Genomic DNA, 26,671 nt, shown 5'->3' on the forward strand with positions numbered 1-26,671 from the left:
AGCTCCAGCTCTCACACATGAGATCTGCTCCTTCCTTCAGGAGGAAAGTCATTCCCCCAAACCTAGAACTTAGTGCATTCTCAAAAGACTGGGCTTCTCCCAAAAGCCCTTCTTAGATCTCATACCACCCTAAGTACTAGAAAGATGTGTGATCAAGAAAATGGTTTTACTTGATTTTTATTTGTACATGTTTTGCATACCTCATCCTGTTTTTGGAAGGCTCAAATAAGAACACTCATGTGTTACATTTGAAGATGTAATTCTCCCTGTGAATGTTGAGCTTTATACTTTCACTCAGTATAGGGAGCCTATATAGGGAAATGGAAAAATCAGACGTGCTGTGCTCTGTTTTAACTTCGACTATTATAATAAATGCAATTACCACCACTGTCAAGCAGCCTCAGGTATGCATGTGTGTGTGTATGTGTGTGTGTTCTACAGCCATTTGAGTTTCCTGTATGGTTGTACGCGCCTGGATAGGTTGGACAGATGTCTGTGTGACTCACTGTTAGTTCTTTAGCACTGTTCTCTGTCCTTGATTTGTTACCATATTTGTTGATTGGCAAACCTTGTTTCTGTCCGTGAGCCTGTTTGTTGTTCACAGTCTCCTTAATAATTCGGTAACAACGAGCTGCCCTATTTCAGTTTGGGTGCTTGATTACTGTGTTTGTAGGCAGTTTACTGCTATCCTGTGGCATTTTAAATATTACTTCTATTAAGTATCATAGTATTGTTTTCTGTGTCCTCTGACAGTTCTGCTTTATGATCTCATTGTAATTGACTGGCAATAGAGTATATTCCTTATGTTAATGAATAGTAATCATTAAAAAACACTGAAGCAGTTTCTTTCTAAAACCCGTAAGTCAAATTAAATATCTGTGTACTTAATTTTCAATTTTAAGAGACATTAATTTTTCAAAGATTTTGAAGTAACACAGGAAAACTTGCCATAAACGAGGAAATATAAATTTGTATCTTGAGTTTACTGTTTTATATAAGAAAAATAGTTCAGTGTTAAAATGTTCTTTTGTTCAAAAAACTAAGAAATTTTCATTTTTGTTAACGACTCCTTTTTTGAAATGCCCTCAGAAATGGCTGATTACCACAACAGCTATAAAACATGACCTACTAACCTGTTTTATTAAATGATCTAGAATGACCATCCTGTTTCTCTCAGTGATCCCAGATTTGTGCTGACAATCAAGTTAATAATACAGGTTTTGCCTTTCATAAATAAAACAATTGCAAAAAAATTATCTCTAGATTTTGATGAAGTATTTACACGATATGTTGTTCAGTTAATCAAGAAAATAGATATATTCACTTTTCTTTTCTTTTCTTCTTTCTTTTCTTTTTTTTTTTTTAAAGTAGGGTCCATGCCCAATGTGCAGGGCTTGAACTCATGACCCGAGCTGAGATCAAGGGTCAAGGGTCAGACGCTTAACTGACTGTGCCACCCAGGTGCCCCCATTTGCTTTTTTTTTTTTTTTTAAGCAAAATGTATTTGCCAAATTTTTTACTTAGTTACAGCTTCTAAAACTAAGTAATCTACTAAATTGGAAAACATCATTCAGTGTTATCTTATAAGGGCCTGGTTAGAAAAGCATTAGTGAAAAGTAACAGGTCAAAAATAATTTTTCTTCTTTGCTTTAATAAATGAAAAGGTCAGGCCCATGAAAGCGTATAAGACAAAGCTACGTCACACCAGATAGAACGTGATGTTAATGAAATGTTGGGATCCACGCAATCCTCTTGATTTTATTCACTCTTCAATACAGGGTGATGGCTTAGAATCAATGTTGTCAGTGATGACTAACCTGACCCATTTAGAAATGCTTATTTCATAATTCCCCCTATTTACAGGGGCTTCCTACTGTGTTTGAATACAGTACAAACAGCAGCAAGTTCATCCACGTTTATAGACACAATAGCTGGTGTTCGTGATTTAAAATGAATTGCCTTAAGGTTTCTGTAAAATTAAATGCCCCCTTCTTTCCTTTGGGGAAACTTATTCCAAAGGAATATGAGGTGAAAGCTGAATCTTCAGAAAAATACTGAGAGTATTTAGAAAATAGATAAGAAAATAAATTCTTAAAAGAAAGGCAGGATAGATCTTCAGAGCATATTTAAATGTATTGTAGAGGTCAACGGAGATAAACTGTAACAAAGCAAATCTTAGAGTATCTTTTTATGTAGGTGTTGAGTTTGGCAATGTGCAAGAGGAAAAAAAGTGGGAAACGTACCTGAATTTTTCTCTGCCAAGTGGACAGTTTATATATTAAGGAAAATATGGCATTTTTTTTTTCCTGTCACACTGTCAAAAATAAAGACTTTATATTAGGTAGCAAATATTACTGATACAATTCAAAGGCATGTTTCTTTCCAATAGGACTCACAGGCCATTTCATTATAGAGTTCTGAAATCATGTTGAATCAAATATGATTTAACTCTGTGTAGTCAGGAATTATCCTTACTCAGAGAGAGGTCTGATCTTTACCCCCAGCTCCTGTGTTATAATCTTAGTCCTTGGAATGTTCTGCCTGATAATAGTATCTGTTTATCTGGGGCTTTGGGTCACACCATATAGTCAAACAGTATGATTTATGGCGAAGGCTTTGGGCCAGGAGGTATTATATCAACCTCTGGAGGGGCTTGAGAATGAAAGTCAGCCACGTAGGCAGAAAGTCAACCATGTCTTGTGAACAAGCCCCAGTAAAAACTCTGGACACAAAGGCTGGGGTAAGCTTCCTCTGTGGCAATACTCCATGCATGCTCTTCTAAATACAATTTAGTATTGTCCATGATTCCAGTGGGAGATGACAACTGGTAGCTCACATCTGAAACTGTCTTGAACTCAGCCCCATGCATCTCTTTCCTTCACTGACCTTAATCTGTATCCTTTCATTGTAATAAATCATAACCGTGAGTATACCAGCTTTTTATGAGTCCTGTGAGTCCTTACAGTGAATTATCAATCTGAGGGGGGTCTTGGAGATCCCTGGTATCTTCTGTTGGTATCAGGAGTGACTGCAGTCTGAGGAACTTCCTCTCCTTAAACTTTATATAACCACCGCCCCCATGAGATATTGTTTTATGCTTGAATATTTTTGGTGAAATTTTGGTTGCACACTTACTATATGGCAGTCATTATGGGGGTTCTCAAACAGTCCAGGTTTCTCCTTTCAGGTATGTGGTATGATTGCATTTTCTCACCCCTTTAAAGGTAGATGTGGCCATTTTGACTAGCTTTTGGCCAAGGAGAATGGAATTGACATGTGGTTAGAAGCAGAAGTTGCAGTGTATTCATCCCACTCTCTTTCTCTCTGTGACAAATTGACAGTTTACTAGCTAGTAGCTTCTCCATCACCCTTGGTCCCAGAATGAAGACAACAGGGACCAAAGCTATCAGCTGCATTTGGAGAGAAATGTAGTATGACTGAGAAATAAACCTTTGCTGTACTAAATCACTGTGATTTGCTGCTTTTTGTTCCTGCAGCATAAACTATCCTGATTCAAATGACCAGAATCACTATTTGTTCAAAGCATGACAAAATGACTATACAGAGATGCTGTTTTTAAAAAAATTATTACTGGCGTAATTCTGTGGTCCGTAGTTTGAAAGGAAGTAGATCACAATTATCGGACCAACGCTATTTTAGATATTACCATATCTATCAAAATCTAAAATATTTTAACCAGCAATTCCACTTCTATTAATGTTCTTCAGTAATATTCATAGAAATGCAAGATACATCATCTTCAAAGCATACTTCATAATAACAAAAATCAAATGTCCAGCAATACTTAGAGAACTTGTGATGTGACCACATACATGGAACTTCTCATTCAGCCATAACAAAGTATGCGGCAACCTCTCATTCCAACCAGGATAGAGAAGCAAGGACTAGATTGTTCCTCTGTGTAAATACCCACTCAAAAGCACACGATATATGATATAGGAGCTTTCAAGACACAAGTGATCTGATTCCTTACAAGTGCTCCCATTTTACTGCCTTGAGAGAGTTATAGGCTGCCATCTAGGAAGAGAGAAGGAACCCAGACTCTGTTTAGTAGACTCCCTGAATTTAGGCATCAGTGATAGGCCAAAGGGAGTATTGAGGGTAATACTTAAAGCACTAAAGCCCATTGAGAATAGGAGAAAATGTCTTACAACAATGTACTTTGCTTCTACCTTAAGAAACTAGAAAGAGAATATTAAGTCCAAAGTGAACAAAAGAGAAGAAATAAAGGTCAGAACTGAAGTCAGTGAAATATAAAACATAAAAAACAGTTCCAGAAATCAGCTAAACTGATGACTAAAGAAGAGTGTACCAGCATCAGGAGTGAGAGAGGTGACATCCTCACAGATACGATAGACACAAAAGGGTAATAGGATAATAGGAACAGTGTTATGCCAACCAATTTAGTCACTTAAATGAAGTAGAGAAATTTCTTAAAAGACAAATTTCCAAAGCTCATTCAAGAAGGAATAGGTAACCTGGGCATATCTACTAAAGTAGATACCTGAATTTGTAAATAAACACTGTCCTGCAAAAGAAACTCCAGTGTCAGATGGCTTCGTTAGCTGATTCTACCAAGCATTTAATGAATAAATAGTACCATTATTACACACTGCTCCAGAATACTGAAGAGGAGGAAGTACTTCTAGACTTGTTCTATGGACCCACCATTACTTGATATCAAACTCTGCCAAAGATATTACAAGAAAAGGAAGTTACAAACCAATATACCCCCATGAATATAGATGCTGAAACTCTAACCAAAATTTTAGCAAACTAAATTTAACAATTGGTAAAAAGATAGTGAATTATGACTGAGTTTTATCCAAGGAAAACAAGGTTTGATTAACATTTGAAAAGCAATCAATGTAATTCTTCATTTTAACAAATGAAAAAATAAAATCATAAAACCATCTCAGTAGTTATGAGAAAAAGCATTTGACAAAAATCTATTTTTTGTTAACCAAAAAAAGCTCTCAGCAAAGTAGGAGTAGAAGGGAATCTCCTCAACCTGATGTAGAGCATTATGAAAAGTCTATAGGTAACCACGTTCCTTTTTTTTTTTTTTTCAGCATAACAGTATTCATTATTTTTACACCACACCCAGTGCTCCATGCAATCCATGCCCTCTCTAATACCCACCACCTGGTTCCCCCAACCTCCCATCCCCTGCCACTTCAAACCCCTCAGATTTTTTTTCAGAGTCCATAGTCTCTCATGGTTCACCTCCCCTTCCAATTTCCCTCAACTCCCTTCTCCTCTCCATCTCCCCTTGTCCTCCATGCTATTTGTTATGCTCCACAAATAAGTGAAACCATATGATGATTGACTCTCTCTGCTTGACTTATTTCACTCAGCATAATCTCTTCTAGTCCCGTCCATGTTGATGCAAAAGTTAGGTATTCATCCTTTCTGATGGAGGCATAATTCTCCATAGTGTATATGGACCACATCTTCCTTATCCATTCGTCCGTTGAAGGGCATCTTGGTTCTTTCCACAGTTTGGCGATCGTGGCCATTGCTGCTATAAACATTGGGGTACAGATGGCTCTTCTTTTCACTACATCTGTATCTTTGGGGTAAATACCCAGTAGTGTAATGGCAGGGTCATAGGGAAGCTCTATTTTTAATTTCTTGAGGAATCTCCACACTGTTCTCCAAAGTGACTGTACCAACTTGCATTCCCACCAACAATGTAAGAGGGTTTCCCTTCTCCACATCCCCTTCAACACATGCTGTTTCCTGTCTTGCTAATTTTGGCCATTCTAACTGGTGTAAGGTGATATCTCAATGTGGTTTTAATTTGAATCTCCCTGATGGCTAGTGATGATGAACATTTTTTTCATGTGTCTGATAGCTATTTGTATGTCTTCATTGGAGAAGTGTCTGTTCATACCTTCTGCCCATTTTTTGATATGATTATCTGTTTTGTGAGTGTTGAGTTTGAGGAGTTCTTTATAGATCCTGGATATCAACCTTTTGTCTGTACTGTCATTTGCAAGTATCTTTTCCCATTCCGTGGGTTGCCTCTTTGTTTTCTTGATTGTTTTCTTTGCTGTGCAGAAGCTTTTGATCTTGATGAAGTCCCAAAAGTTTATTTTCGCTTTTGTTTCCTTTGCCTTTGGAGACATATCTTGAAAGAAGTTGCTGTGGCTGATATCGAAGAGGTTACTGCCTATGTTCTCCTCTAGGATTCTGATGGATTCCTGTCTCACGTCGAGGTCTTTTATCCATTTTGAGTTTATCTTTGTGTATGGTGTAAGAGAATGGCCAAATTTCATTCTTCTACATATAGCTGTCCAGTTTTTTTTTTTTTAAGATTTTTTATTTATTTATTTGACAGAGAGAGATCACAAGTAGATGGAGAGGCAGGCAGAGAGAGAGAGAGGGAAGCAGGCCCCCTGCTGAGCAGAGAGCCCGATGCGGGACTCGATCCCAGGACCCTGAGATCATGACCTGAGCCAAAGGCAGCGGCTTAACCCACTGAGCCACCCAGGCGCCCCATATAGTTGTCCAGTTTTCCCAGCACCATTTATTGAAGAGACTCTCTTTTTTTCCATTGTATATTTTTTTCCTGTTTTGTCGAAGATTATTTGCCCATAGAGTTCAGGGTCCATATCTGGGCTCTCTACTCTGTTCCACTGGTATATGTGTCTGTTTTTATGCCAGTACTATGCCGTCTTGGGGATCACAGCTTTGTAGTAAAGCTTGAAATCAAGTAACGTGATGCCCCCAGTTTTATTTTTGTTTTTCAACATTTCCTTAGCGATTCGGGGTCTCTTTTGATTCCATACAAATTTTTGGATTATTTGCTCCAGCTCTTTGTAGAATACCTGTGGAATTTTGATCAGAATGGCATTAAAAGTATAGATTGTTCTAGGAAGTATAGACATTTTAACAATGTTTATTCTTTCGATTCAAGAGCATGGAATGGTCTTCCATCTTTTTGTGGCTTCTTCAATTTCTTTCATGAGTGTTCTGTAGTTCCTCGAGTACAGATCCTTTACCTTTTTGGTTAGGTTTATTCCCAGGTATCTTATGGTTCTTGGTGCTATAGTAAGTGGAGTCGATTCTCCAATTTCTCTTTCTGTGCGGTTTTCATTGTTAGTGTATAAGAAAGCCACTGATTGGGCGCCTGGGTGGCTCAGTGGTTTAAGCCTCTGCCTTCAGCTCAGGTCATGATCTCAGGGTCCTGGGATCGAGTCCCACATCGGGCTCTCTGCTCAGCGGGGAGCCTGCTTCCTCCTCTCTCTCTCTGCCTGCCTCTCTGCCTACTTGTGATCTCTGTCTGTCAAATAAATAAATAAAATCTTTAAAAAAAAAAAAAAGAAAGAAAGCCACTGATTTCTGTACATTGACTTTGTATCCTGCCATGTTACTGAATTGCTGTATGAGTTCTAGTTGTTTGGGGGTGGAGTCTTTTGGGTTTTCCATATAAAGAATCATGTTGTCTGCGAATAGAGAGAGTTTGACTTCTTCATTGCCAATTTGGATACCTTTTATTTCTCTTTGTTGTCTGATTGCATTGCTAGGACGTCTAATACTATGTTGAACAAGAGTGGTGAGAGTGGGCATCCTTGTCATGTTCTTGATCTCAACAGGAAGGGTGTCAGCTTTTTCCCATTGAAGATGATATTTGCTGTAGGTCTTTCAGAGATAGATTTTATGAAGTTCAGGGATGTTCCCTCTATCTCTATACTTTGAAGCGTTTTCATCAGCAACGGATGCTGGATTTTGTCAAATGCTTTTTCTGCATCAATTGAGAGGACCATGTGGTTCTTCTTTCTTCTCATATTAAATTGTTCTATCACATTTATGTATTTGTGAATGTTGAACCATCCTTGTAGCCCAGGAATGAATCCCACCTGATCATGGTGGATAATCTTTTTAATGTGCTGTTGGAACCTGTTGGCTACGATCTTGTTGAGAATCTTAGCATCCATATTCATCAGTGATATTGGTCTGAAATTCTCCTTTTTGGTAGGGCCTTTGCCTGGTTTGGGGATCAGGGTAATGCTGGCTTCATAGAAAGAGTCTGGAAGTTTTCCTTCTGCTTTAATTTTTTGAAACAGCTTCAGAAGAATAGGTGTTATTTCTTCTTTGAGAGTTTGGTAGAATTCCCCAGGGAATCCGTCAGGTTCTGGGCTCTTGTTTTTTGGGAGGTTTTTGATCACTACTTCAATCTCGTTACTAGATATCAGTCTATTCAGGTTGTCAGTTTCTTCCTGGTTCAGTTTTGGGAGTTTATAGTTTTCCAGGAGTGCATCCATTTCATCTAGGTTGCTTAGCTTATTGGCATATAACTGTTGATAATAACTTCTGATGATTGTTTCTACTTCCCTGGTGTTAGTTGTGATCTCCCTTTTCATTCATAATTTTATGAATTTGGGCTTTCTCTCTTTCGGATCAGTGCAGCCAATGGTTTATCGATCTTACTGAGTTTTTCAAAAAACCAGCTTCTAGTTTCATTGATATGTTCTACTGTATCTCTGGTTTCTACCTCATTGATCTCAGCTCTAATCTTGATTACTTCCCTTCTTATGTGTGGAGTTGGTTTGATTTGTTGTTGATTCTCCAGTTCTTTAAGGTGTAGAGACAGCTGGTGTGCTCTGGATTTTTCAATTTTTTTGAGGGAGGCTTGGATGGCTATGTATTTCCCCCTTAGGACCGCCTTTGCTGTATCCCATAGGTTTTGGACCAAAGTGTCTTCATTCTCATTGGTTTCCATGAATTGTTTCAGTTCTTCTTTGATCTCCTGGTTGATCCAAGCATTCTTAAGCAAGGTGGTCTTCAGCTTCCAGGTGTTTGAGTTCCTTCTGAACTTTTCCTTGTGATTGAGCTCCAGTTTCAAAGCATTGTGATCTGAGAATATGCAGGGAATAATCTCAGTCTTTTGGTATCGGTTGAGTCCTGATTTGTGACCCAGTATGTGGTCTATTCTTGAGAAGGTTCCATGTGCACTTGAGAAGAATGAGTATTCTGTTGTTTTAGGGTGGAATGTTCTGTATATATCTATGAGGTCCATCTGGTCCAATGTGTCATTCAATGCTCTTGTTTCTTTATTGATTTTCTGCTTCAATGATCTATTTCTGAGAGACATGTGCTAAAATCTCCTATTATTAATGTATTCATATCAATATGACTCTTTATCTTGATTAACAGTTTTCTTATGTAATTGGCTGCTCCCATATTGGGGGCATAGATATTTACAATTGTTAGATCATCTTGGTGGATAGTCCCTTTAAGAATTATGTACTGTCTTGGGGTGCCTGGGTGGCTCAGTGGGTTAAAGCCTCTACCTTCAGCTTGGGTCATGATCCCAGGGTCCTGGGATCGAGCCCCGCATTGGGCTCTCTGCTCAGCGGGGAGCCTTTTTCCTCCTCTCTCTGACTGCCTCTCTGCCTACTTGTGATCTCTGTCTGTCAAATAAATAAATAAAATTTAAAAAAAAAAGAATTATGTAGTGTCCTTCTGTATCTCTGACTATAGTCTTTAGTTTTAAATCTAATTTATCTGATATGAGAATCGCCACCCTGGCCTTCTTTTGAGGCCCATTGGTATCAAAGATGCTTCTCCAACCCTTCACTTTCAGTCTGGGTGTATCTTTAGGTTCAAAATGGGTCTCTTGTAGAAAACATATGGATGGTCCTGTCGTTTTATCCAATCTGCAACCGTGTGCCATTTTATGGGTGCATTTAGGCCATTCACATTGAGAGTGATTATTGATAGATAAGTTTTTATTGACATCATGGTAACCACGTTCTTACTGGTTAAAGAGTGAATGCTTTCCCCCTAAGATCAGGAACAAGCCAAGGATGTCTGCTCTCACCACTAGTATTCAATACTATACTGCAAGTACAGTGCAATCAGGCAAGGAAAAGAAATAAAAAGCACTTACATTGGAAAGGAGGAAGTTAATAAGCTTTTCATTCATAGACAACATGATTGTCTATGTAGAAAATCCAATGGAGTGTACGAGATTCCAATGGAAGCTCTTAGAACTAATAAGTGATTTTAGCAAGGTTGCAATATACAAGATCAATATTGAAAAATTAACTATTTCTGGCAACAATAATTAGAAATTAAAATTTTAAAAATAACACAATTTATATTTAAAAAAATGCCATACCAGGAGAGATCTCTGCAAGACCTGTATGAAAACTATAGACCCCGCTGAGAGAAATTAAAGATCTAAATAAATAGATATATTGTGTTCATGGGTTTGAAGATTCAATATTTTTAAGTCAGTTCTTCTCATATAGATTTCTAAATTACAGGCCATCTCTAGCAATATCCCAGCAAGATATTTTGTAGATATTGACAAGATGAATTTAAAATTCATATAGAATGAATATAGAATAGCCAAACAACTTTGCAAAAAGACTTGGAGGGTGAAAACTACCTGATTTCAATAATAATATAAAGCTATAGAAATCAAGGCAGTGTGATAATAGCATAAAGATAGGCAAATCTATCACACAGAATAAATGGTTTAAAGATAGATCAACTCATACATGAACAATGGGTTTTCCATAAAGATGCAAGGGCAATTACGTGGAGAAAAAGTCTCTTCAAAAGCTGGAGATGGAATAATTGAATATATGTATACAAAAATAGTGAATTTTGATTCCTACCTTGCATCACGCACAAATATTAACCCAAATGAATCATCTGTCTAAATGTAAGACATGAAGTTATAAATTGTATGGGAGAAAATCTTTGTGAACTTGGCTTAGGAAAGAATTTCTTGGATTTGACATCATGATCCATAAAAGAACAAATTGATAAACTGAACTTTATCAAAATGAAAACTTTATCAAAATGAAAATTATTCTTCAAAGGAAGAATAGAAAGAAAATCCAAAGACTGGGAAGAACATAGTTATAAGTCATATGTAGGAGAACCAACCCTATTGACTCCATCTCTCCACCTTTAGCCATCTGTTCCTTCAAGTCTGATCACTGACAGCCCCCTTCCTCCCACCATCACCACTGCAGACTTCTGGAACCCCTTGGGGATTAATAGGCACATCTTAGAAATGCCAGCCAAAGCCAGGATATGGGGGAGGCTTGCTATGGCCCTCTGTAAATTTGTTAAAGATAACCTAATCTCTCGCCTTCCTTGTACAGGTGGGGCCAAAAGATCTAATGGAATGTTTGATGTCAAGTAGGTGTACCTGAACCCTTCTGTCTCACTACACTGCCCTTCTGCCAGTCCCCTTGCACTGTCAAATCTGTCGACCAAGGTCCAGACTTTGTGGAAAACAATTGCACAGCCGGATTGTCACCCACCAAATCTTCCCTGTGAGTATGTTACCCTGAAAGTAACTCTGTGTTAAAACTGTATGGACTGGCCTGCTTCATTTTTCAGTCTCAAAGTGCCTTTTTTTTTTTTTTAATTTTATTTATTTATTTGAGAGAGAGACAGTGAGAGAGAACATGAGCGAAGAGAAGGTCAGAGAGAGAAGCAGACTCCCCGTGGAGCTGGGAGCCTGATGCAGGACTCGATCCCAGGACTCCGGGATCATGACCTGAGCCGAAGGCAGTCGTCCAACCAACTGAGCCACCCAGGCATCCCTCAAAGTGCCTTCTTGATTTGGGGAATACTTTCTAGTCCCTCCCCCACCTTCTAACAGTTATATGTCTAATAGAGGAATTTTATCTAAATATCTAAATATTTTCCCAAACGCAAAAATGAGAAAAATGAACCAATTAAAATTAGGCAAAAGATTTAAATAGACTTCACCAAAGAAGTCATACAGATAGTAAATAACTACATGAAAAAAAAAATGCTCAACATCATTATTCACTAGGGAAATGTAAATTAAAACTACACTGTTATCTCCCAGATACCTATTGGATTAAAAAGTGTGGGTGAGGATGTGGAAAAAATGGATCTCCAGTAAACTGCTGGCAGCAATATAAAATAGCCTCCTTGGAAACACATTGGCAGTCTTCTTTAGAAGTTAAACCTATGCCTTAAATGCAGTGCAACTATTGCACTCCTGGGTATTTAACCAAGAGAAATGAAAGCATAATTGTATATAATGATGTGTACAGTAAAGCTCACAGCACCTTAATTTTGCAGTGGCCCCAAACTAGAAATAACCTTAGTGTCCATCTTCAGGTGAATGGATATACACTGTGGCATATCCATACAATGGAATACTACTTGAAAAAGAAACTAAGTATAACATCCAGTAACCTGGATGAATCTGGACACAATTATGCTGAGTGCTCTGTGACTCAGTTCACATAAAATTTGAGAAAATGCCAACTAATGTAGAGTAGTGTCAGAAAGCTGATGCGGGAGGAGTTGAAGGAGGGATTACAGAAGGGTGTAAAGAAACTTTGGAAGATGTACATATATTCATTATCTTGATTGTAGTGATTGTCTCAACGGTGTCAAAATTTACCAAATTCTATGCTTTAAGTGTGCAGTTTGTTCATTATACCTTAATAAAGCCATCTGAAGAAAAAAAAAAGTCTGGGGGCACCATCTGTGTTAATATGGAACTATGTCCATGACAAGCAAAAACAGAAGTTCCAGAACATTACGTATAGTTTGATTTCAGGTTTTAAAAGAACTAATGTTTAAGAAAAAGTAATAAAATCCTTACCCTATGAAGGTACACTTTGTGTGTGTGTGTGTGTATATTGATGGTCCGGTAGTTTACACAATGAACTATTGCGGTAGTTAGCCCCAGGGAAAGAGATGGGGCACAGGACAGAGAGGTAATATATACATATTTAACACTGACCTCTTACCACTTTTGATATTTTAAGTTTCATCTATTTGCATATTAATAATCGTGACCTTTCCCCAGGGAGGCTCATTTCTAGGAACTGGAACTCTAAGTTCACTCTCCTTTGGCCCTCAGTTTGACAGCGCAGGGGTCACAGAGGTGTAGCTGAAGACCAGCAGGCAGAAGCCCTCCCACTCACGCCCGGAGGAGGCGCCCCCCGGACCCCGGAGCAGGTGTGCGTCCGCGCACGTGGACCTCCCGAGGAACGGGGAGCAGGGCGCATGCGAGGCGGGGCCGGGGAGGGGCCGGGCAAGGCCGGCCCAAGGGACTACGGCCACTGCCGCCGCTGCGGTCTCGGTCTGCGTCCCCGCGCCTCCAGCTCCCTAGCCGCCACTGGAGCCCCGGCGGGGTGGTGGGTCACTCCCGAGCGGACGCACACAGGCGCCCGCGGAACTCCCGCGGTTACAGGCTTGAAGGTAGCAGTTCCTTGTGGGGGTCGCAGTGGTCTTAGAAGGGTGCACCTCCGCAGACTTTGAGGGACTCGGGGGCCGGAGCCCGGGTTCTGCCTGGCTCAGGCGAGTGGCGATGTGGGGATGGGGAGGCGCCGTCGGTCCCCGCGCCCGCTCTGGGCACGAGGAGGCATGACCTGGCCTCGTCGCGGGGCCGCTGCGGACCCAGGCGCGGCCCTAGGATGGGGGTGGTGGGAGCCCGGTGGCGCGGCCCCACTCCAGACCACAGGCCGGGCCGCCTAGCAAAGCCGGCGTTTGATTTGCCCGGGGTGGGGGTGGGGGTGTCGTCTAGCCAGTTTTATGGCTGCGCGGGGTTCGCTTCTCACCGTGTGCGTTTTTCCAACAGGGGCCTGCGCGGGACCCGCCTTCCTGAATTCGGTCATTTTTTTCCCGTCTTTGGAGGGTAAGCTTTGAGGGGATTGTCTGCATCGTAACTCGGCCCTCGAACGCTCCCTCGCGGATATTTTGAATAAGGGTAGTTGGGGATAGTGAGCAGTGGTCACTGATAGACGGGGTCGCTTTTGCAGAACATCTGGAAGGGTTTTAGGAGGGTAGCGGAGCGTTTATGTCTGCCACAAAGAAATGGCCAAGAGAGAGGCAGACACCAGCCTTTCCCGTGGCTTTTGAGAGTCTGCACTCAAAGGTGGACTAGTTTTGCCTTGGCACCTGCGCAGACATTTTTCCAAAAATGTGAAGTTGAATGAATTGATTATATTCTCAGAAAGATGTTGCAAAATGCTTTCTTGAAACCTTTGTATTATTGTTAGATCCCTTAATGTGACCAACCCTAGGTCTGGGACCCTCCTCCCCAGTTCTGAAGTTTTCCCTGTAGAGGGCCTGGCTTGGTGTCCTCACAGCCTTTTCTTTTTCAGAGTCTGGCCTGTGAGGTTGGAGTGGGAGAGGGTGGGGAGGGGGAATGGAGAGGGAAAAGCAGCCTAACAGCCTCCCCTCCCCAGTTCAGGGATTCTCACAGATTGCCTGCTTCAGATTCTCTGTAATAGAGGATTACAGGTGCTTTAAGTCTATGTATATTTTGAAAACTTCAGTTTTCCTATGAGTCACTAAAAGGAAAGATGCGTATTTTAAATTTAAAATTTTTCTTTTTACTTTTTTTAAATGAGTATACTTAATACCACAGAGAGACTTTGGAGACAGTATAGAAAATTGCTAAATCAGTGGTGAAATATGAGAACGCCAAAATTCTGGAAATCAGTGCTTTAGAAAAGATTTACTTGATATAATACTTATTCTGTTTGTCTTGTTGAACCTTGATGATATTGTAATTTGACTTTTGTATTCTTAAAAAAAATGCAATTTTTAGATTTAGATGGCAACTAAGGTGATGTCAGCTGCAAAGAATATAAATGTTTATTTTACAGTATCTCTAAAAAAAATGTTTTTCTCTGTCCTTGAGTGATATTTATTGGGAGAAAGTGTTGGCCCTTAACATAATTGGCTCTATTATTAGAAAGTTGTGTGTTTGAAAGCTGTATTTTGAAGCAGATCTTCAGTTCTCCTGCTCTAGCCACACTTGCTGATTTTGGTAGCAGCAGTAAGATTTTTAGCGTGCTGGTTTAGAAAGCAGCTTAAATAAAGGACATTTGGTAATTATTTCTGTTCATTTTCATCTTGGTGCTTCTAACAACTTTGTCTAGCCTTTTAGGTAGTTTTGAATCTTTATTCTCTTATCTGTAATATTTATACAATATTCTAGCATTGTGGCGATTGAATACTTCAAACTTTTCAAAGTACTTCCTTTGTCTTCATTTAACCAATCTGGAAGAATCTGGCGATGCTGCAAAAGGTGGTTGTTTCCACTGCAGGCACCAGCATGGCTTTGGATGTTGAGTCTTTCATTTACTCTTTGAAAATATTACTCTAAAGAAAACTTTTGGAGGTTTCTTAGATACTCAGAAGATCCAATTCACATGGTCACCTGTTCCACCAAATTAGTAAACATAATAAAAAGGAAAATCGGGTTAGGATGGTTAGCGAAGTCACTGACTGGACTTTGAGTCATTGTTACATTCTTTCCCAAATGCTAATAAACCTTTTTCAGGCTCTGGAATATTGCAGTTGTAAGTTTGTCTCATCACTTGATCGGGTCTCATATTCTGGTTTTAAGTTCTCCTATTGCTCAGAATTCTGATAGTGACTCAGAAACAGCAATCAAGTTTCTTCAGTACCCAAGGAAGTAGTTCATCTGGTCCTGAAAACTCCAGTGAATTGATCTGAGATAGGTGCTGGCTCACCATCTTCTTAGGCTTCTAGTGATTTACTGTTTATGTACCATTAGTACATTACTGCTGTATTCTCCAACACACAGGAGGGCCTGCAAACACAGAGCTGTCTCTTTTACCCAGTAGAAAAGTTTCTGCAGTAAGTAAACTTGTGCGTAACATCTGACGAAGGAAATACAAGTCACTTGACTTGTTCCTTCCCTTATTTGTGATGTTCTTTTGAAAATGGTGCCAGTAGCTCCTTTTCTGCCTACTTCTGGAGTGGAATAAAAAGCGGGTGAACCAACCTTGACATTACCTTGTAAATACAGGTAGTGGAGGAAAAAATTAAATTGTGGATGTTGGAGCTCAAATTCTTTCTCCCTATTTGTTCACCAAAGCTCTGTTAGGAGTAAGATTCAGAGAGAAATTGAGACCTGGCAGGTAGCGCACAGCAGTCAAGATTTTAGTGCATTAATGGGCTGCTTCCTCCACATCCCCTGTAACATTGAATTTGGCTTATGAGGGTAGTAGAGTGCATTTATTTATTTACTTTGACTTTACAACATTTATTCATGATGCCAAGGCAGTGAGTATTATCCTGGTGTAGACCCATTATTATTTTCTTCCATGTCCACAGACTGCTCACAACTCTGGCAAGTTAACTTTGCCTAAAATTGGTCGGACCTCAAAGACAATATGAATGAATGGACTGAGTATGAATGAATCACTTAACATCTGTCAACATAACTGAAAAGCTTAAAAAAAAATCTACAGTTATTAGATGAGTCAAACTATATTCAATTAAATTTTTATGTCTTCTTATTTAATTATTGTAACTGTAGTGGCATTATGTGCTCTTAAAATCTAGAACTGTAAGATTTACACAGCCTACAAATAAATGTAAGCTTGGACTACTTAGACACTTTGTAAAATCTCTCCATACATGTTCATTAAAATAGAAATATTCAGAGCCCTTTGTTTGATCCACGGCTTTCTTAGTAGATCTTCTAGCCTGATTCTTGGCAAAGGTTACCATATTCCCGCTCACCTAGCCAGTTGTTTGGATGGACCAGTTTCCTCCCGAGTAGAAAACAGTTGTTTGGGATCAACAATTTTGTAACAAAATCCTTCAACATAATGCGATGATAGGTAAATGTCCTAAGCCTAAAAGTTACTGGATTTTTACTTACACATTCTGATGAATTATTTTGTGGTATTTTGCCAAGCTAGGAAGTGAGATCAAATGGATGTTGGTGAGTACCCCATGGCAGCAGTTCGTTTGCTCAGAGTGAACTATAACTTGGAAGCCTTCTTTAGGTAAGAAAGTTGGCAGTTTGAAAAAGCAACCATCAGGTTTTTTTAAAAATGATCCTGTATGTTTAGGTTGGAGTTTTTTATATAAAGGTTTTCAAGCTAATAAAGATTAATTTGCCTTGCATTCTAAGATATATTTAACTGATGTTCATCGATACTGACTTAAATGTAAAACATTTGACTTTTAGAATAGTCTTAGACTCTGAAAATGAATGTCCACAAAGAAAAAGAAAATTAAAATATTATTTTAATAGGATGACTGGTATTCATTAAATGTCTGTCATTTATGGTGATTCTGTCAGTGAACTGGCAATTTAATATTTTGCTGAATAAGTGAAACAATCTGTCCAGGTTACCTAGAGTCACTTTAATGTACAGCACAGTCCTTTTGTTTACAACTGCAAGGTAGTTTGCTAACCTGACCTTTCATTGAAATCTTATTTTCCTTTTGGCTGTGCTGTTTTTCCAGTAAGGGATTATATTAGGGTTAACTCTTTTTGTGATCATTTAGTGAAAATTTAACAATCCATTCTGTAAGTTTACCAAATGAAACACATATAAGCAAAATGCCCATTAATGTGCTTCATATCAGAATTTAGGATCCATTGTTCATTCTTTTACCTTACCTGGGCCAATGTATTTCATTTTAGCGAATTAAAATGAAAGAGTAGGGCAGTCCTTTCAAAATAAACATATTTTGCCAGAATAAGCATGTTTTAAATATGCTTTGAATTATTGGTGTCAGCACTTTGATGTATTCTGTATTATTGGGCCAGCTCTCAGTTATGTGTATAATTAGTCGAGTCATATTTAATGTGTGTGGTAGCTCTTTGCCTCATGCTTGGGATACAACTTTGCACCTATTTTAGTTTTCCAAACCCTAAAGATGTCCTTTCATTTTGTTCAACAACTATAATTATAGGTCAGCCCTGCTTTGGGATCCAGCTCTCTATTATGGCTAAGAAGTATTTTACATCAGGCAGAGATATATATATTTCTAACATTCAAGGATGAAAAGAGTTAAGTAGTCAAGCAAAGTTAAATGAAGTTGGGAGCCCATTCCTACCATTATTTTGCCTCTCAAAATAATTGTATATATAAAGCACTTTGCATTCTTATGTAGACTATATGTACACAGTAACCCTATATATTTGGGTATATCTGGACTTGAAATTTGTTGTAACTTAGGTGTGTCTCAAGCTGGTTCCTCCCTGGACATTCATCCTGCCTTTTTGTTGGGGAAGAATGCTCATCCCTTTGCTGTTTTACATTTGCCACTGAGGGTCAGGTGTGTTGCTACGCCCAGTTTCTCTAGAGCTGCTGTGTCCTGGGTGTTACCTGGAAATTGTGCTTCAAATTAAGTAATGAAATTAGTTTAGAAAAATTCACTGGACAATTTAGTACAACAAGAATCACTGCAACATTTCTTAAGCCTTTACTGTGTTCTGGTACTTATGGACTTTAATCCTCCCAACTGCCTTATGAAATTAGGTACTGCTGTTTTCCATGCTTTTTAGATGAGGAACCTGAGGCTTAATTTATGCAGACAAGATCACATGGTTAGTCAATGGCTGAGCTGGGGCTTTTCCAGGCCTCTGCTTTTGATAATGTTTTACTGTCTTTCAGGACCCCCAGAGTTGTTAGCAGAATTGCATGGTGATGCTTTCTTCTCTGTAGGAGATAGTAAGAATATAGTAATTGACCAGTAATAAACCTGCGAGACACACTGCTTCTGTGGACATTCCCTCCCAGAAGCCTCCCCAACCTTTCCCTCCCATACACAAACTCAGTCACATATCATTGCTTTATTCTTCCAGTGCGACTTGTCCCAATGTCAGGGAAGGCATTTATCATGGTCCTTCACCATTTGACCGTAGCTCTTGGAGAGCAGGCTCCCTCTTACCTCTGTATCTGTAGCCTGTGGGAGTACCTATCAGTGCAGGATAGTGGAAGATTACTATTAAAATCTGCTTAACTGTTTTTCATTTTCTAATGTTACTCTGTGCAGTTGGAGTATAGATGTCTGATGGAAATGTGGATCTTGTATGATCACAAAATCTTTTATTGTTTACAGAATGAAGAGGAACAATTTATCTCTTGTGAATAAAATCGTCCGATCTTCACCAGCAGTGAAACAACCAAAAGTTGGCTTCTTCTCTTCTCTCAATCACACCCACATGCACACTGTCCTTCTAGACTGGGGGAGTTTGCCTCACTATGTAGTATTACGCATTTTTCAGTATCTTCCTTTAATAGATCGGGCCCGGGCGTCTTCCGTATGTAGGAAATGGAATGAAGTTTTTCATATTCCTGACCTTTGGAGAAAGTTTGAATTTGAACTGAACCAGTCAGCAACTTCATATTTTAAGTCCACACATCCTGATCTCATTCAGCAGATCATTAAAAAGCATGCTACCCATCTCCAGTATGTTAGCTTTAAGGTAAGAAAAATAAGCATTAAATAGAAAGAACTTAGGTTATGTTAGTGTCATTTTCGTGTATCTAGATCCTTATGCTGAGGCAGTCGGTGAATTTTGCAGAATTTTTACTCCAACCTATGTCCTGTTTTTCTGTAATCGTTTGCACAGATTGTTTGCACAGATTGAAGTGTAGAACTTGAGCTGTAACTTAAATGTCAGTTTCCTTCATCTGGATGGTACTACTAAAATTTAGGTCATTGTAAAGGATTGGGAAGCATGGAGCACTTAGAAAGTTACGCTGTCATCAGCTCTATTCCTCACTTTTTGTCTGAGACCTTTTGTGGAAAGAAGAAATACTAATTTGTTGTATAGTTTGATGGAATAAATAGAGTTTTGCATTGGGATTCTGTTACATAGTTAAATTGCCAGTAAGTTTCTAATAACTCACCTTCGGGAAATGAAGATTTAAAATTGTTTTTATAGGTGGATAGTAGTACTGAATCAGCGGAAGCTGCCTGCGATATCCTTTCTCAGCTGGTAAATTGTTCTATCCAGACCTTGGGCTTGATTTCAACGGCCAAGCCAAGTTTTATGAATGTGTCAAAGGTAAAGATGCCAGGCTTTTTTGTGAGAGACACAAAAATTCTCAAATATTTCAATCTAGGCAAAAAGAATTATTTTCCATAAAACAGGCCACATCCTCCTTATCTTCAAAGAATTACTTAAAGCAGGTCCCTATTGATTAGCACTTACTTTTGCTGAAATAGCTTATGCATGGCTTCATCCTTTTGACATATTTTGTAATTCTAATTATTGTTTCTATAGTAGCTATCATTAATATAAAATTTAGATGTTATACTTGGAATTTTCAAGTGCCAGTTAGTTTCTTTGAATATAGAGCATGTCTGACCAGTAGTGGATGTTTTTCTTGTAATTCTGTAGCCTCTCCATTGGAGGTTAGAACAACATAATGCTAAATGAACTATACCAGTTAGGGTGACGTCAGATTCTGTGTAATAGAAACTCCAAAACAATAGTAGCTTAAACAACATGGCTGGAGTTTCTTTCTTTTACATTAAAGAAATCCATGCATGAGCAGAGCCTGTATGAAGTTGTTAGGACTGCAAGCTCCCTTGAGGCATCTTGTGTTCTTGTAGGTGTTTCAGATGGCTTTCTGAGCTCCAGCCATCATGGCAGGAGGCTGGAGGAAAGGGGGAAAGAAGGGTATGCCCACTGTTTTTCAAGAACCCTAGCCATGAGTACTGTGTAATGCTTTTGTTGATATCTCACTGATGAGCACTTAACTGTGTGGCCACGCTAGGTTTCTGGGTGACGAGGAACCATTTTTTAGCTGACGGGTAACGTGCTCAGCTCAAAATTATGACCCGATTAGCAAAGAAAGAAAGGATGAATGGGTGTTAGGAAGCCACCAGCTGTCTCTGACACTCGGAGAGATGCACGACTTTGCCAGAAGCATAAACTAATAACTGTCTTCATTCAGGCTTCAGCTTGGGTCCTATCTCCTCAGGCAGACCTTCCTTGACCACTTTGCTAAAGCAGCACCCCTTCCTCCAGTTACACTCTGATCTATTACAGTATTTTTTTTAATGTCATTCTTTAACACGTGTATTCTCATCCCCTACAACAAAGTGTACGCTCTTTGAAGGCAGGGACTCTGTTTTGTTTATTTGCCATTACAAGCCAAGAGTTAGAGTAGTGCCTGATACATAATAAACATTAATTTTGGTTGTCAGTAAAACTGGCCGATGGAAACCTTCCTGTAGTAAGGTTATCCTCTTCCTGTGGAAGAGGATAGGGGAATAGTAGCATATTCTCGCTCATAAACTAGGTCATGACTCTCAAGCATTTCCACCAGCCTATTTATCTTTTTGAGAGATAGTCAGGGAATATGGGTCATTTGGGAATTAGGGTAATATAAGCAATCAGATGGAAACTTACTACTTCTCAATAGTTATTTCCTTGTGTATGAGTGATGGAGTCAGCTTCGCCTGAAATTCTTAGATTCTCAGCTATCTCAGATGCCGCACATCAGCTTCGGTTCTGGGGAGCTGGTGCAGTTGCCGGGGTGAGGCAGCCATGATGAGCACGTGTCCTTGCAGGCTCTGCCTCTACAGTCAAATGACTGAGTGGCTTCTGGCAAAGTCATGCATCTCTCTGAGTGTCAGTTTTTTCACCCGTAAACTGAGGAAAGGATAGGGTAAAAATAGAGTATTTTGCTAGGCGTAAAGAGTGCTAAAGGAATTATGTGGACACCATGATGAGGTAGGTCCTATAATGCTGAAATACGTCCTGCAGGACTAAGAGTCCAGTGAGAATTGATTAAAGGGAAAATAAGCCTTGTATTTCTTAAGGAAAAAGTAAAGTATTTCTCTCGTGATTTTTGGCATAGTAAAATTTAGCAAAGAGATCTAGCCATCCATCATTTAAAAATTTATATTAATCAATATATAATTATTATAAATCAGTATGGCTTCTAATAAATGAATGAGAGTTATAACCAATTGGTCATTGTCATAGGATTATTAGTATCTTTGGCAGAATCCACATTGACTTTGAAAAGAGAAAAATGATCATGCCTGTATTTGGTTTTCAGATTTTCTATCTGTGTCAAAAAATACTGGATCTGAATGAACCTTGTGAAGTTTTTTCCATTTTGGAGTCAAACTATAAATAGGCTTTTGTTTGTCAATTTTTATAGTTTTTAAAAAGATTTTACTTATTCATTTGCCAGACAGAGATCCCATGTAGGCAGAGAGGCAGCCAGAGAGAGAGGAAGGAAAGCAGGCTCCCCGCTAAGCAGAGAGCCCAACACGGGGTTCGATCCCAGTACCCTGAGATCATGACCTGAGCTGAAGGCAGAGGCTTTAACCCACTGAGCCACCCAGGCACCCCTGTTTGTCAATTTTTAAAACATAGTTTTAAAAATATATCTTTATTGGGATGCCTGGGTGGCTCAGTTGGTTAAACATCTGCCTTCATCTTGGGTCATGATCTCATGGTCCTGGAATTGAGCCCCTCATTGGGCTCCCTGCTCCGTGGAGAGTCTGCTTCTCCTTCTCCCCTGCTCCTTCCTTCCTCTTGTTCATGCTCTCCCTCCTCTCTCTTGAATAAATTAAAAATCTTTAAAAAAAAGTCAAAAATTAAAAATTTACAAATCTTTTTTAAAATATTAAAACATTTATTTAGATGACTTTCTAGCAAAATGCATATCACTGAAGAATAAGACCATTTGTTTATTCATTGAGAAATATTTACTGATCTTCTGCGGTGTGCCAGATATTATTGTAGGTGCTGGAAATATAGGAGTGAATAGAACATGAAAGTTCTCTTTATTCTATGGCAGGCGTGGAAAAGGTTTAGACAGTAAGTATTATGGGCTTCACAGGCTGTGATTTTGGAGCTCCTCCCCTCCAGCATAGTAGTGTGAAAGCAGACATAGTACATAGATGGAGGAGTGTGGTTGTGTTCCAGTCAAACGTTAATTGTGGACACTGGAAGTTTCTTGTAATTTTCACATGTTATAAAATATTATTCTGGACAAAATTTCTTTCAACTGTTTATAAATAGCTATAAATATAATAGCTATTCTGAACTCCAGACTACGCTGGATTTGGCTGCAGGGCACAATTTGTCAACCCCTGTTCTAGGAAATAAATGCAATTATATCCTTTTAATACTGAAAATCAAACCCTTAGAATTAAAGTAATTGGAAGGTATGTACATGAAATGACTAATGGTGTCATTAAAATGCTAATATGTTGATTGTTTTTACTATGTTATTGTTAGTATCTGTAGATATAGTTTCAATGAACTATTTGATTGAATCCATAGATTTTAAATAATGTTTTTTTCCTAATTCTTTTCTTATTGCTGTGCAAGTCTCATTTTGTGTCAGCACTTACAGTTGTCTTTGTCAACTCAAAATCATTATCATCGATCAAAATTGAAGACACACCAGTGGATGATCCTTCATTGAAAATTCTTGTGGCCAATAATAGTGATACCCTAAGACTCCTAAAAATGAGTAGCTGTCCGCATGTTTCCTCTGATGGTAAGTTATAACTTTTTTAAGCAAGCATGATGTTTTTGTTATACTATTAGTATAATATATGTCATATGTAATCCATATAATATACATGTTTGTACTCTTATATGCTATATACTGTATCATAGAATAGTATATATAATATATACTATATGTATAATATACCATATGTATGTATATTCTCCTGTACTCTATATTATGTGTAACAATGCAATTTCACATAGAATACTACATGCTTATGAAACATAATGAAAAAAGTAACCTTTTTTCTAAAGAAGTCTTAATCTGTAAGGTAGATAATAGTTTAAATTGCTTTTTTAAATATTTTTAAGGATTTTATTTATTTCTTATTTTTTTTTATTTTATTTATTTTTTATTTATTATTTGTCAGAGGGAGGTGGGGAGAGAGGGCACAAGCAGGAGGAGTGGCAGGCAGAGGATGAAATAGGCTCCCCACCGAGCAAGGAGCCTAAAGTGGGACTCAGTCTCAGGACTCTGGGATCGTGACCTGAGCCAAAGGCAGACGCTTAACTGACTGAGCCACACAGGTTTCCCAGTTTAAATTGCTTCTAAAGATATTTTAGTCATATGTATATTTTAATATACATATTTTTTTACTTTTACATGTAATTATATATATATATATCTCGACATCCGTCTCCTCAGAAGTCATTTGATGTCTATTTTATTATATTTTATTTTGAATTATCTTTTTTTAAAAAGATTTATTTATTTATTTATTTCAGAGAGAGAAAGAGTGCCAGAGGAAGAGAGCTAGTGAGTGTGGGGTGGGGAGGGGTAGAAAGAGAGGAAGAGAGAATCCTCAAGCAGACTCCCTGCTGAGTGCAGAGCCCAACATGGGACTCAATCCCAGGACCCTGAGATCATGACATGAGCTGAAATCTATGAAATCTAGAGTGGGTCGCTTTACTGACCAAGCCACCCAGGCAGCCTGTTTGATATCTATTTTAGTAAATAATGAATAACTGATGTCAAATTTAAGTTTATAAGCTATCATATTGGTATCAGTGTTATTCTTTGTTTTTAAGAACTTTTCCCCATTTCCCACAGGAATCCTTTGTGTAGCTGATCGCTGTCAAGGCCTTAGAGAACTGGCATTGAATTATTACATTCTAAGTGATGAACTTCTCCTAGCACTTTCAAGTGAAACTCATGTTAACCTAGAGCATCTCCGAATTGATGTTGTGAGTGAAAATCCTGGGCAAATTCAATTTCATTCTATTAAAAAACAAAGTTGGGATGCACTTATCAAACACTCCCCTGGAGTGAATGTTGTTATGTATTTCTTTTTATATGAAGAAGAATTTGAGGCATTCTTCAAAGAAGAAACCCCTGTTACTCACCTTTATTTTGGTCGCTCAGTAAGTAAAGCGATTCTAGGACGGATAGGTCTTAACTGTCCACGACTAATTGAGTTAGTGGTATGTGCTAATGGTCTTCAGACTCTTGATACTGAACTTATTTGTATTGCTGAACACTGTAAAAACTTAACAGCCTTGGGCCTCAGTGAATGTGAAGTTAGCTGCAGTGCATTCATTGAATTTGTAAGACTGTGTGGGAAAAGGCTAACCCAGCTCTCTGTAATGGAAGACGTTTTGATCCCTGATGATGAGTATAGCCTAGATAAAGTTCACACTGAGGTCTCCAGACATTTGGGAAGAATGTGGTTCCCCGACGTCCTGCCTGTCTGGTGATTGTCTACCAAAGATTCTTAATTTTTTAAAAATTATTAAAATTAGCTTCTTTCTTTCTATGCAACTATAAATTTTAAGATATGTTGCTGAACTATTTTAGGTAAAATATCTTATCATTTGCAAACTGTCTTAATGGATTAGAATAGAAACATTTGAAAAAAATATGAGAAATGGAAAGAGCCAGAAATTTCCATAAATAGGACATAGATCCTGTATTGTGGATTAGGTAGTTGATAGGCTAAAAACTACATATGGTTTGTACTTTTGAGTTCCTTAGCCTTTGCTGAAGGTACATTTTAGCTTGCTCAATAAATTTCTAATATTGAGCTTTGGATCCTTAAATTATGACATTTGTAACTTTATACTGCTTTAATTGCTTCTCTTTCATCTTGGTATGAGTATGTTTTACAAGATATATAGGATTAAATCCAAGAGTAAATTAAAAGTATAGACACAGAAGCTGACTTAATTGTACTTAATTTTTAGCACTACATAAGATCATATTATAACTCAATAAACAATTTCTAATTTCTAACACATTGAATTCTACTTCATTTAACTCAGGAGAAGATGGGCATTAGGTCGAAATTAACACTGATCAATTTGTAAAGATACTGTGACTGTTAGTTGATTAAGTATACTTATCAGCCTTTTGGCTAAGCTCTAGTGAAAAAAGTACATTTTGCAGAGTGTCTTTGGGAGGGAATCTGCATATACTGATGGCATACTGCTCTTTCTGGAACCGTGCTAGATATCCTTTGCAGGAGTGATCTTATAATGTAATTAGTAGCATAGCTAAAACTCTTTAGTAGTTATAGATTGCTTTTAGGGTGAAAATATATCCTTAAAATGACCTACAGTACCCTACATGGTCTGGCCTCTCCCTGATTCTTTGCCCTCATTTGCTCTCAGAGCTACCCCTTGCCCTTCTGCTCCATTCTCTTGCAGGTCCGAAAGACAGCAATGCACCCTCTAGTCAGGGCGCCTGAGGATATAGTCTCTTTCTACCTCCATCGCTCTGTTTGCTTCCTCAGGTCTTTCTTTCCTTTAGATGTCATTTCCTTAGGGAGGCCTCTGACTTTCAGCACTCTCTGACTTCCATTTGTGGCACTTACCACTATTGTAATTTGCCATTGACTTGTATGATTAGATGATTCTCTGCTAATTCCACTGCCCTGTGAACTTTATCAGTGCAAGATCACTGTCAGGTTTGGCTCACTGTTGTATCCCCAGCATCTAGCATAATATTTAGCAAATAGTAGACAATCAGTACGTTTTACTTAGATACTTTCATTTCCAGAGTTCCCTTGCATCTTCCCCCGGTATCTTCATTTTCTTTCTAAGAAAGCAATTAAACTTAAAAAGTTTATTATTTTCCAGTTTTAAATGTTTTTTTTTTTTAAAGATTTTATATATTTATTTGACAGACAGAGATCACAAGTAGGCAGAGAGAGAGAGAGAGTAGGAAGCAGGTTCCCCACTGAGCAGAGAGCCCAATGTGGGGCTCGATCCCAGGACCCCGACACCATAACCTGAGCCGAAGGCGGAAGCTTTAACCCACTGAGCCACCCAGGCACCCCTTAAAAGTTTTTTAATGAGGAAAAAAATTTTAATCTTCTTACCTGTTAAAGAAATTAGAATTAGGATACCTTTGTGGTA

At 38.5% G+C, this 26,671-nt stretch overlaps 1 protein-coding gene across 2 annotated transcripts; it reads left to right on the forward strand.

The window, feature by feature from the left end:
- The first annotated feature begins 12,920 nt into the window (after nt 1-12,920).
- LOC132028537 (F-box/LRR-repeat protein 21) lies at nt 12,921-25,532 on the forward strand. 2 transcript variants are annotated; one of them, XM_059417617.1, is made up of 6 exons: nt 12,921-12,999; nt 13,622-13,678; nt 18,886-19,252; nt 19,715-19,837; nt 23,132-23,303; nt 24,369-25,532. In XM_059417617.1, the coding sequence occupies exons 3-6, from the start codon at nt 18,887-18,889 to the stop codon at nt 25,010-25,012; spliced, it is 1,305 nt and encodes a 434-aa protein (XP_059273600.1). In that variant the 5' UTR covers nt 12,921-12,999; nt 13,622-13,678; nt 18,886; the 3' UTR covers nt 25,013-25,532. The 2 variants fall into 2 exon arrangements, with proteins under 2 accessions (XP_059273600.1, XP_059273599.1); XM_059417616.1 differs by lacking the exon at nt 12,921-12,999 and adding an exon at nt 13,071-13,242.
- The last annotated feature ends 1,139 nt before the right edge of the window (nt 25,533-26,671 follow it).

Source organism: Mustela nigripes, chromosome 12, assembly GCF_022355385.1.
Source record: "Mustela nigripes isolate SB6536 chromosome 12, MUSNIG.SB6536, whole genome shotgun sequence".
Lineage (NCBI taxonomy): Eukaryota > Metazoa > Chordata > Mammalia > Carnivora > Mustelidae > Mustela > Mustela nigripes.

What these genes read in the sequence shown, in the direction of transcription:
- LOC132028537 (XM_059417617.1), top strand. Translation starts at nt 18,887, where the DNA reads ATGAAGAGGAACAATTTATCTCTTGTGAATAAAATCGTCCGATCTTCA. An exon ending in TCCAGTATGTTAGCTTTAAG is followed by an intron (nt 19,253 to 19,714) that starts GTAAGAAAAATA and finishes TTGTTTTTATAG; the next exon opens with GTGGATAGTAGTACTGAATC. An exon ending in TCCGCATGTTTCCTCTGATG is followed by an intron (nt 23,304 to 24,368) that starts GTAAGTTATAAC and finishes CATTTCCCACAG; the next exon opens with GAATCCTTTGTGTAGCTGAT.